Here is a 12,020-nt window from a genome sequence, read left to right on the forward strand (position 1 = left end):
TTAAAGCATGGGTGATTTTATTTTTATTTTTTAAGATTTTACTTATTTGACAGAGAGAGAGAGCACAAGTAGGCAGAGTGGCAGGCAGAGAGAGAGGGAGAAGCAGGCTCCCTGACGCGGGGCCCGACTGGGATCATGACCCAAGCCGAAGGCAGACACTCAACCGACTGAGCCACCCAGGCACCCCAAGCATGGGTAATTTTAGAACTCCAATTAAAATAATGTTCTTAAGCCTACAAAATAAGCAAATCTAAAGCTTAACGTCCAGGACTTTCCATACATCAAAAAACTAGTAATTGAACAATTACAATTGATTAAAATAATATGATCAGTAGATGTCCAAGAGGATTTAACCATTTTCTTCTAGTTTTAAGCTCACACTAAGCTTCCACTACCCATTTTATTCACTTAAATTATCTCCTCTACTAGCATTAATTAGTTCATAAGCAAAGGAGCAAAAGCCACAAAAGTCAAATTTTATTTCATTAACTTAAATGCTGAAGAAAATGTGTATTTCAAATCTTTAATTAAACTCATTTATCTGAAACATGTTTACACACAGGACAGATACAGGATTTCAAGTAACATGGTAGAGTCCACTGTCCATTTAAAAATATGCTTCTTTCTTCCACAAAAACTCTGTGTTGAAAGGCAAAAAAAATTTCCTTTATACTACATAAAAGCTAGATGCAAACTTCTGATGTATATTTATTTCATTGTCAACTCTGATGCTGAAGCTGGGAGGCAGAGATGTCCATAGTTCGGTTAAATGATGCAAATAAAAAGCTTCCATTTCTCTGAGATATAAATTAGAAGCCTTCATTCACTGTCTATCACAGTAGTACCACAGACTTGATTGACTCATATCCGGTCACTTCTTCTTCTTTCCTTTCCCTTTTTTACTTCCCTCTCCTTGCTGAAGACTTTGGTCACCACCTCCTATTTTTTGTGTCCTTGTTTTTAGTTTGGGTATCATTTCTGCTACATACAACATTACTGACTTACCTAGGAACAAGAAGTTAGGCTTAGTGTACAATCTAAGGAATAAGACAAACAAGCTCATTAACTTGAAAATCACATCAGGAAAATGACAAGGATTTAAACAAAACAAAACAAAACAAAAAAACACTACAAAGACATGACTTACTCAAGTGGGAGCTTTCCTGGAGAAAATGTGCTAAGAATAATACTGAAATATTTAACTGAACAAAATCAAAACTTAAAACACTTTATTTGAAACACAAATTTTGGTCCTGGTTCTGTAATTGACTTCGAGATCAAAGGAGAGTAAGTCTAAATACAACAATCTGGAAACAGAGTCAGGATATCATTATATCTTAAGCTAAAGAAACACAGGGCCGCTCCATCTTATAACAAAAAAACAATGTTATCAAGCTGCAAAAGATATTACTCACATGCCCAGATGATTTAATGTGTACAGGTACCCTGCTCTGTGCACTAACTACCTCCTCCAGATCTAGTAGCTACTTTCAACACACGGAGCCCCTTAGTTTTTCCCTTTTTACTTTCTTACTTTTTTCTTATTGGAAACTGGGAGCAACATTTTTCAACTGTAATTTTTACTTACAGTTTATTTACTGGTCAAGTTAAAAGTTTTTTGTCTCTTGATTTGTCTTTTGACTTTTTTTTTTTTGAGATTTTATTTATTTATTTGAGAAAGAGAGCGAGAGCAAGCACAAGTGGGGGAGGGGGTAGAGGGAGAGAGAGAAGCAGACTCCCCCCTAACCAGGAAACCGGAGACAGGGCTCGATCTCAGGATCCTAGGATCATGACCTGAGCTAAAGGAAGATGCTTAACCAACTGAGCCATCCAGGCTTCCCTGTCTTTTGACTTTTAAGAAATAGTAAAGGAAGATGTCCAAGAGAAGAAGAAATACACCGTAACATACTACCTGTTACTCCAGAGTCAAAATCTTGTTTCTAGAAATATCTACCAATCTGGACAGGTTTTAGCATAGAAAAACCAATCTAGGGATGCCTGGATGGTTCAGTCAGTTAAGTGTCTGCCTTCGGTTCAGGTCATGATTCCAGGGTCCTGGGATCGAGTCCCACACCAGGCTCCTTGCTCAGCGGGGAGCCTGCTTCTCCCTCTGCCTGCTGTTCCCCCTGCTTGTGCTCTCTCGCTCTGACATAATGAATAAATAAAATCTTAAAAAAAAAGAAAAACCAATGTATTTTAATTTAGCGGACACTGGGTGGCTGTTGGTTGAGTGTCTGCCTTTGGCTCAGGTCATGATCTCAGGATCCTGGGATCGAGCCCCGCACTGGGCTCCCTGCTCAGCGGGAAGCCTGCTTCTCCCTCTGCCTGCCATTCCCCCTGCTTGTGCTCGCTCTCTCTTTCTGACAAACAAATAAATAAATAAATACCATTTAGTTGTCAGCTTGGGGTTATTGTGACAAGAAAAAAAATAACAGTTCCATTTAAAAAATTACAGTTTTTAGAAATAAAGAATTCAGAAAAGAATCATGTGCATCTTCCCCAAACCCAGAATTAATTATTTTGCAATACTGATATTTGGTTACTGTTGCTTTTTTTTTAAGAAATAAAACACTAGAGATAATGTTAGTCTTCTCTGACCACCATTCCTGTGCCCCACTCCCCACTCCCTGCTCATCATTAGGTTACCTACTATTTTAAGACTGGGGTTTTCTTCCAGTCCATTAAATAAAATTTACATATATAATATCAATAAACAATATTACATATACATCAATAAACAGTAACATTTTGTATTTAAATGTACCGAAGTGGTACCACACTATGCATTTCTTTTGCTGTTTTCACTCAGTATGGCTTTTAGATTAATGATAGAAATTATTAACAGGCCTCAAAGTCCTCTAGGATCTGAAATGGCAATTAACATCTGACCACTCAATAATTCTACACTCTTAACCTGAGAGTAATGACAGACTTCCAGAGGTTTATAAGAAGTTCACAAAACAAATTTTTTGGACAAACGATTAGGTTTCATCACATTCTCAGAGGTCCCTAGCTTAAAAGGCGTGAGAACCACTGTTTTCCTCTCCTCAGCAGTAGTCCTTTCCTAAATTCATCTGCAGAATGCAAATTATTATTTTTACCTTTCAAAGGGGTCAGTTTTAGAATGTTTTTTGCAGAGTAGAGGACTACCCTGTTGACAAACTTTATTTGTTCATTTTTTAAAAAAGCTTACGTGATGGGAACTGTACGAGACAGAGGCTGCCGTCTTCCTGTTTGAGCTGGACCCGGACTCTGCCCCTGTACTGAACATCACGATTCCACTCTCTAGAGTACATTTTATTTTTCTAACAAAAAAAAACAAAAAAACACACAAAAAAAACAGGCTTTAAAAAGTTGTTACATCAATGAGATTCAGTAGGAAAAATAGTGAAGAAAGAACCCTCTTACCTCAAGGAATACATTAAGTCCAACTGCTGAGCACACATCTTGAATCTCAGTAGCTGTAGGATTTTCAACAGCCTGAACAGTTAAAAACAAAAACACTAAATAGCTTACCTTCAGTGGATACTACTATATTGTTGTGTAAATCATTTCAAATATGAGGATGACAACAGTTATCAAAACCTTAGATTTCCTTTGTCACTAGGTATGGTTGTTTCCACTGTAATTTTTAAAAGTACAGGAATAACACTGATTCATACTGTGTGTCCATCTCCCTTTCAACAGAACATACACTTCACAAAGGCAGGGACTGTTCTGTTTATCTGTATATTCCCAAGTATCTGGAATGATGCTTGGAACATAGTAGGTGCTCAATGAATACTGACTAAACAACTATTATAGATACAACCACTTTAGAAAATTGTTTGGTAGTATCCACTAAAGCTAAACATATGCATTCTTTATGGCTCTGCAATTCCACTTCTACGTACATATCCAAGAACAATACAAAAATATGTTTCCTATGGGGCACCTGGGTGGCTCAGTTGTTAAAGTGTCTGCCTTCGGCTCAGGTCATGATCCCAGGGTCCTGGGATCGAGCCCCGCATCGGGCTCCTTACTTGGCAGGAAACCTGCTTCTCCCTCTCCCTCTGCCCCTGCTTGTGTTCCCTCTCTCACAGTCCTTCTCTCTGTCAAATAAATAAATTAAAAAAAAAAAAATACATGTTTCCTAGAAGAAAAACTCAAGAATGTTGACAGCAGTAATATATATAACAGCCTCTAACTAGAAACAACCCAATTATCCATCAATGGTAGGATGGACTGTGATATATTTATACAATTCAGTACTACAGAGCAGTGGTTTTCAGCAAGGCAATTCTGCCCCATGACATTTAGCAATGTTAGGAGACATTTCTAATTGTCACAGGAGTCAGGTAAGGCACTGGTATCTAGTGGGTAGAGGCTGAAGATGCTACTAAACAACCTAAAATGCACACACCAGCCCTGATAACAAAGAATTACCTGACTCAAAATGTCAATGGTGCTGCTGTTGAGAAACCCTGCTACACAGCAATGAAAATTAACAAACTACACTAACAAATGTGAATAAATTTAAGCTTAAAGTTCAGTGAAAAAAGACAGATACAAAAGTACATAGTGTATAATGCCTTTTAAATAAAGTTTTAAAACAAGCAAAAGTAATCTATTGCGTTGGAAGTCAGGATACGGTTATCCTTGTGTGTGAGTCTACGTGGTGGGGGAAGTGACTGTGAGGAGACAAAGGAATCTTCCTGCATGCTGATCGAGCTTTCTTTTTTTAATTTGGTTGCTTGGTTACCCATGTGTATTCTGTTTGTAAAGGTTAATCAAGATAGACACTTCAGACTTATGTATACTTCTGTGTGTATGCTGTACACCAATAAAGTTAAAAACAATTCAGTTATTCTCCAAATTATGTGAGAGCTTGCTACCAGAGGCCTCTGTCACAGTGGCTTGATGTCAGGCATTTTCCTGAATGAGTGCTTTGGTAGTCTCTTTTACCCTGGGGCAGCAGAGGAGACTTTCCTTTAGATATATTTAAACAGCAAAATGGGAGACATTAAATAACACAAAAATAATGCACTGCTTTAGGCCAAGTTACCTTGAATCTGTTGTTAGATTACAAAATTTAAGTAACTCTTAAAAAACAGAATATGACATCAATTTTGAAAATAAAAAGCTACAGGGGCACCTGGGTGGCTCAGTCATTAAGCATCTGCCTTCGGTGCAGGTCATGATCCCAGGGTCCTGGGATCGAGCCCTGCATCGGGCTCCCTGCTCTGCGGGAAGCCTGCTTCTCCCTCTCCCACTCCCCTTGCTTATGTTCCCTCTCTCGCTATGTCTCTGTCAAATAAATAAATAAAATCTTAAAAAATAATAAATAAAAAGCTACAAAGACCCTTCGCTTGTCATTAGGCACGTTCCAAACAAGTCACCACGCCAACTGAGAACTTGAATTTTCCCATTCAAACAGCACAAGGGAGAAATCATATTTTTTTCAAACTATTAACACCTACTTTTTAGAAGTATTAATTTTAAACTTTACCCCTCAAAAAAAAAAGATTATGGACATAAACTAGAGAACTCAACACATCTAAATTCTCTGCAAGTCTTGGGGCACCTGGGTGGTTCAGTCTGTTAATAATCAGACTCTGTTTTTTTTTTTTTTAAGATTTTATTTATTCATGAGAGACAGACTGAGAGAGAGAGAGGCAGAGGGAGAGGGAGAAGCACCCAATGCGGGACTCGATCCCAGGACGCTGGGATCATGACCTGAGCCAAAGACAAATGCTCAACCGACTGAGCCACCCAGGCGCCCAAGGGTCGGACTCTTGATTTCAGCTCAGCTCATGATCTCCGGGTGGTGGGATGGAGCCGCTCAATGGGGAGTCTGCTTGGGATTCTCTCTCTCTCCCTCTCCCCCCATCCCTGCCCCCCTCTTACTCTCTCTCAAATAAACAAATCTTAAAAAAAAAAAAATTCTCCGCAAGTCTTGTTTAATAACTCAACTGCATTCTGGAGTTGAGTTATATAATATCATATAATGCTACAGTTTCATTTCCTTTATTATAAGGGCAAGATTGTCATAACCTTGGTTTAAAAGACAACAGGCAAACCCTACCTTACTTATGGGGATTCGCCTCCCCTCCGCGATGGTCTTCTTGTTATTTAAATAAGCAGGATAGATACAAATGAACCTGCCACAGAAAGAAGCACAGCTAGTATTACTAGAGCAGTACTGCCAAAATTTCATTCATTCTTTCATCATCAGGATAGCCAGCACGCCTATTATTTGCTTAATATTTTTTCTTTAAATTGCCTCCCCTGTACTTAACTTACTTAAAAAGCAAACTTTAGTTTACTACCCCAGATGGAAAATAACATCACTTATTAGAGAAGGTTTAAAACCAAACCAAAACAATGCCTTCACCGTTCAGTTAGACACAGCTGGCTATCAAGTTCCTGTGGGTGGAGCCTGCTCTCTGAAACCACGCCATCAGAAGTATCAGAACACTTGGAAAAACCCAAACGTGCCTTTCTGAACGTAACAATGAAAAGAACACATTTCTCACTTTGTGAGTCTGTTATTTAATGTCCTGTCCACGTAGCACCCAAAGTCCTTTGTCTCAGGTGCAGGCAGACAGTGAGCTATCTAGAGTCGGAATTTCGGGGACACTACGAAAAGCCTGGAGCTGCTGGGCACCCGGAGGAACCAACACCTGGAAGAGGCCCGGAGCCTGGGGCCGGAGCCAAGCTCCACCCTCCAGCCTTTCTCGGGGATGGGGAGGGCGGTGCAGCACCCCTTCTCAGGACCCACCTGTCCTGGTCGGCCGGGGACCGAGCGGCGGCACAAGCCATCTTCACCCAGGCCCGCAGAGTGCCCACCCAGGACCTCCCGGGGAACTACCGCCCGGAACTCGGTTCTGAGATTTCGCGGACAACTCCGGCTTCCGGCGGAAGTCCTGCCCACCGACGCGCCTACGCGTCCGTGGCTTTTCGCCGATCGTTTGTTCCGGCATCTGTCCCTCGGCGCCAGCGTCTCTAGTTTCTGACGTGGCGTTAGAACCTCTCCTCTCGCGAGAGGATCCACGAAAGCGTCAAATTCCTACTCAAATCTTGTCAAAAGTTTTAAGAGTCTACGCTGCCGCTGAAATGGGGTTACGTTTTTACGGGTCCTTCACGTCCAATTTCACACTGACTTTGAATGGTGTTAGCTACCCTCACCCTTAGGTGAAGGCTCTATACCGCGGGTGATCTGTCTACACAGATCCGAGCAGGCAAGGAAATGCCTTTTAGGTTTAATCTTTATCTGCTTCTGGGCCCCACAGTTTGCTTTCAACTTGGCAAATATGGGTTTTATAGTGGTGAAACAAGAAAAATTACTGGTACTGTTTCAGTGAGCTGTGTAAATGTTAGAAATTTGACCATACACCTTTTTAAACTTCAGAAGATCACCTTCTACCCTATAATTAATTATTTTTTGCATACCTTAGGTTAATTGCAAAGCACTATTTCAGCATTTCCATTCATCAACAGAATACACCTTCACTCCTGTTTTAGTAGTGGTTGCTTATTCCACACCAACAAAGGCACTTTTCATAAAACCGGGCAAGTTAAGATAAATGTTTAATATTACAGATGAAAAAACAAACTAGACAAACCCCCCCCTCACCCCCACCCCCAAAAGCCTGAGTCTCACTGAAGTTAGGTAATTTGCCAATTCAGGCTAATGATGGCTGAGTATAGATATCCAGCTGGTCCGTCTGGAAGCCCCTGACTTTTCTCCATCCCCTCAATCCCCGCCTCTCAGTCATCCTTGTAGTTTCTTAGTACCAGATTAGTTTGGTGCTGATTTAAATACGTAAGTCTTACTTCTTAAAGTATACATGATTCCTGTAAAAAGAGCTTCATGCAATGACCAACAAAACGGAACAGGGTTGAAATGAAACTAAGCTTTAAAATACCTAGTTTGCCTGCTTTAGGATTTTGCTTTTATACTTTAGTTCCATCATAAAAACTCAAATACTTCTTTTCAGAAAATCAACATTTTACATATACATATGGAAAAACTGGGAATGAACAAGGTAGTCTGAGGTTAAATATATGCAGTAGCCTATTTACCATAGGGTTTTCTTAGACCTACGTAATTGCAGACAAAAAACCCAATATTAAAATTGGTTATATTTCCTGGCTCATAAACACTAAGGGAGTTAATGATGGAGCTGATATTTTTGAGTGTCATTGTATGCTAGATTCATAACTTCTATTTAAAACTCTACACTATTGTTGAAATATCCTACAAGGAAAAGATGGTGGGAAGGGAAACAGCAATATTGTTACTGCACTGATGATTAAAGAAACAGTGAATACAAAGTTTTAAAATGCTAATGCTTGTGGAAAAGCAAGCATTAGCAAGCAAAAGGTTGGTTTAAAGGGGAATGAAGTTGGACGTGGAAATGAAAATGATGAAAGGGCTTTAGAGATTGAGGCACTGGTTTTCAAATCTAATTTTTATCAAACTGTCTTCCTTTTCCTTATTTAGATGTGCCACTAAATCCAGCCTGTCAACCTTGGTTGAGGCTTCTGGGTAGGGGTGGGGTGGAAAGAGAAGACCAAGGTGGGCAAGAGAAGTTTTCCAAAATAGTTGAATAAGAATTGGAAGGAGGAAGAAAGGGATGAAAGAAGAGGTGTGATATATATGTGTGTGTGGGCAGGAGGGGACTGGCAGAGATGTAAGTAAGATGATCTGTGAGCTTTGACAGAAAAAGTGATAAGGGGAAGAAATGGTGAATTAGATAATATCTGTGCTACAAATCACTTGATGGCTTCTATTGCATCCAACAAGGACATTTTGAGAAGCTGTGCCAGCTACTCTGAGAAGTGTTAGGGATACAGATAAAAATAATAAAATAACTCTTGCTCAAGTTTCTCACAAGTCTAAGGGGTGAGACTGTTAGGCAGACATGTATACCAGGGCTATCCAAGCCTGCACTGAGTCCATGAGAGTACTCGGGCACGCTTGGGTATGGCTAACTCATGGTTTGGTTTGCCTGTTTCACTTGTGTATTATGATGTAACAAAACACCCTAAAACTTAGTGCTTTAAAACAACAACTTATTTGCTAACAAAACTGTAGTTTGGGTAGAGCTCAGCTGGAACAGCTTATCCCTATTCTATATGGCATCTGCTGGAGCTAGAAAATCCCAAGTGACTTCTTCACTCCTATATCTCTGCCTCAGCTGGTATGGCTGGAACAGCTGAAGGTTGGCCGGTACCTTCCTCTTTCTGTGGTGTAGCCTTTCCATATGGCTACGCTGAACTTTGACAAAGGCTCTCTCCTTGGTGCACCTGGGTGGTTCAGTTGGTTAAGTGTCTGCCTTTGGCTCAGGTCTTGATCTCAGGGTCCTGGGATCAAGTCCAGTGTAGGGTTCCCTGCTCAGTGGGAAGCCTGCTTCTCCCTCTCCCTTTGCCCATACCCTGCTTGTGCTCTCTCTCTCTCAAACAAATACATAAAAATCTTAAAAAAAAAAAAAAAAAAAAAAAAGGCTCGCTACTTGACCAAACCTTAGGTAGGATCCTCTGAGCTCTTGTTTTGACTAGGCCTTGACCTTGGCCCATGCTCTATCTTCTGCCTGCTAGCCCAATTTTAACAAGAATACTGCTACATTAGGTATATTTGTTAGGGTTCTCCAGGGGGGCAGAACTATAGTATCTATATAGATATATGAGATTATTACAGGAATTGTCTCACACCATTATGGAGGCTGCACTATGCCACAATATGCTATCTGAAAGCTGGAGAACCAGGAAAGCTGATGGTATAAATCAATCTGAGTCCAAAAGCCTGAGAACCAGGAGAGCTGATGGTGTAAGTCCAAGAGTTAAGATATCTGAGAACTAGGAGATCAGATATTGGAGGGCAGGAGATGGAGGTCCCAGTTCAAGAAGAGAGAGAAAAATTTGCTCTTTCTCTACCTTTTTGTTCTATTTGGACTCTCAACAGATTAGATGATGCCTGACCATATTGGTGAAGGCAGATATTCTTTACTCAGTTTTCTGATTAAATGCTAATCTCTTCTAAAAACAAATTCACAGGCACACCCTGAAATGTTTTAACAGCTATCTGGGCATCCCTTAGCCCAGTTAATTTGACACAGAAAATTAACCATCACAGTAAATGTGGTGAGTGTCCCCCCTTACCCTTGTTATCTGATCACCCTCAATATCTGATCAAATTCCTCATTCCCCATCTCTGATATGTAAGTCCTTGGCCTGTCTTCAACAAGAATTTACCCTTAGTAATTTTCTATCTACTCATGCCCTCATTCTGTTCTTTGGTTATAAATCTCCAACTGTCTTTGCTGCATTTGGAGTTGAGCTGATCCCTCTCCTCTACTGCAATATCCCTATTGCAATAGTCTTGAATAAAGTCTTCCTTACCATTTTACCAAGTGTCAGAATAACTTTTTCTTTAGCAACTTCTTCATAGCATGGTAATTTCAGAACTTTGTACATGGTGGCTGGCTTCCTGCAGATCACACTGTAGAAGCTACCAGGCCTTTTTAATGCCAGGTCTTGTAACTTCCTCTACATTTTACTGGTCAAAGCAGTCACAGGGCCAGCTCAGTAACAGGCTCATATTGTGAAAAAGCATGTGGAATGGCAGATACTATGCCATCTTTGAAAATATTAATCTACCATAATGTCAGAAGTCAGTCTTTCTTTTCTTTTTCTTTCTTTCTTTTCTTTCTCTGTCTCTCCTTCCTTCCTCCTTTCTTTTCTTTTTCTTTTTTTTCCTTTCTTTCTTTCTTCCTTCCTTCTTTCTTTTTCTCTTTTCTTTCTTCCTTTCTTCCATTCCCCCTTCCTTCCTCCCTCCCTCCCTCTCTCCTCCTCCCTCCCTATTTTCTTTTCTCTTTTCTTGTCTTGTCCTGTCTTTTTTCTTTTCTTTCATAGACTCCATGCCCAGCATGGAGTCAAATGCAGGGTTTGAACTCAAACCCTGAGATCAAGACCTGAGCTGAAATCAAGAGTCAGACACTTAACCAACGGAGTCATCCAGGCACCCCAAAAAGTCAATTTCTACAGAAGACAGAATTTACCCTAGGATAACTAAAAGTTAAGTACACCAACCTGACCTAATGACAGAGCTTTCACTGTCCAGGGGAAAATACAGAGCACAACGTGGTGTTTATGAGTAAGATTTGTCTACATGCCATATCCAGTCTCTGTTAGATTTGTATCTATATCTTGGGATGGGAGAGTAGAGTATAAGGAAAATCTGTTTTAATGAAACTGTTTCATTAAAAATCCTTTAAAGCATTTGAACACAAGCAGGACTGCTTTGGCACTCTTATGGGAAAACGTTGATACCGAAGTGGAAGATAGGTGCTCTTTCCATTTCTAGAGGAATATAGTGCAATGTCTAGACACCAGCAACTGACAGTATAGTCCCCACATAGGCATCACCAAGATTCTGACTGGTGTCAGATGGAGAGGGCCATTTTAGTAAATATGGTTGGTCTGAAGTTGGTGTTCATAACAGTATTATGGCTTGGTTTCTGCCCCTGCAAAGTGAGAGAAAGGAAGTGATGCAGGAGCAGCAGTAAGAACAGAGATAACATGAGAATATTTACTGAAGAATCAAGATCAAAAAGATTCAATATCAAAAGACAGAGTTGTGGAAAAAAGACACACAGCTGGACTTATGCCAGTACAATTTCTTTATTTCAAGGATAAAAACAAAACCCTACAAACACCAAGATAGGAAATAAAAGTGATATATAATGGAAACAAAACTAGACTGATAGTTGAACTTCTTAGTAAACAATAGAAGTTTTCTGAGGAAAAAGAATTGTGACCAAAGTTGTGACCCAAATTATCCTTTGTGTGATGGCAAAAGAAAACAAAATTTTTAAAAGATTTTATTTATGAGAGAGAGAGAGAGAGAGAGCTTGCGCACATGAGCAGAGGGAGGGGGAGGGGTAGAGAGACAAGCAGGCTCCTCGCTGAGCAGGGAGCCCGACTCCGACACCAGCTCGATCCCAGGACCCCGAGATCATGAACTGAGCTGAAGTCAG

The 12,020-nt window shown here is 40.3% G+C and overlaps 1 protein-coding gene across 1 annotated transcript; it reads right to left on the reverse strand.

Moving 5' to 3' along the window:
* Positions 1-6,914, reverse strand: SRP19 (signal recognition particle 19). Its single transcript, XM_031018202.2, has 5 exons — positions 6,761-6,914; positions 6,065-6,140; positions 3,409-3,480; positions 3,194-3,305; positions 1-1,005 (listed from the first exon to the last, which is right to left on the reverse strand). The coding sequence occupies exons 1-5, from the start codon at positions 6,799-6,801 to the stop codon at positions 872-874; spliced, it is 435 nt and encodes a 144-aa protein (XP_030874062.2). The 5' UTR covers positions 6,802-6,914; the 3' UTR covers positions 1-871.
* Positions 6,915-12,020: the final 5,106 nt, after the last annotated feature.

This window comes from Leptonychotes weddellii, chromosome 7, assembly GCF_054177405.1.
Source record: "Leptonychotes weddellii isolate Sample4059 chromosome 7, ASM5417740v2, whole genome shotgun sequence".
NCBI lineage: Eukaryota > Metazoa > Chordata > Mammalia > Carnivora > Phocidae > Leptonychotes > Leptonychotes weddellii.

What these genes read in the sequence shown, in the direction of transcription:
- SRP19 (XM_031018202.2), bottom strand. Translation starts at nt 6,801, where the DNA reads ATGGCTTGTGCCGCCGCTCGGTCCCCGGCCGACCAGGACAG. An exon ending in TCCCCGGCCGACCAGGACAG is followed by an intron (nt 6,141 to 6,760) that starts GTGGGTCCTGAG and finishes TTTCTGTGGCAG; the next exon opens with GTTCATTTGTATCTATCCTG. An exon ending in GACTTAATGTATTCCTTGAG is followed by an intron (nt 3,306 to 3,408) that starts GTAAGAGGGTTC and finishes TTTTTTTGTTAG; the next exon opens with AAAAATAAAATGTACTCTAG.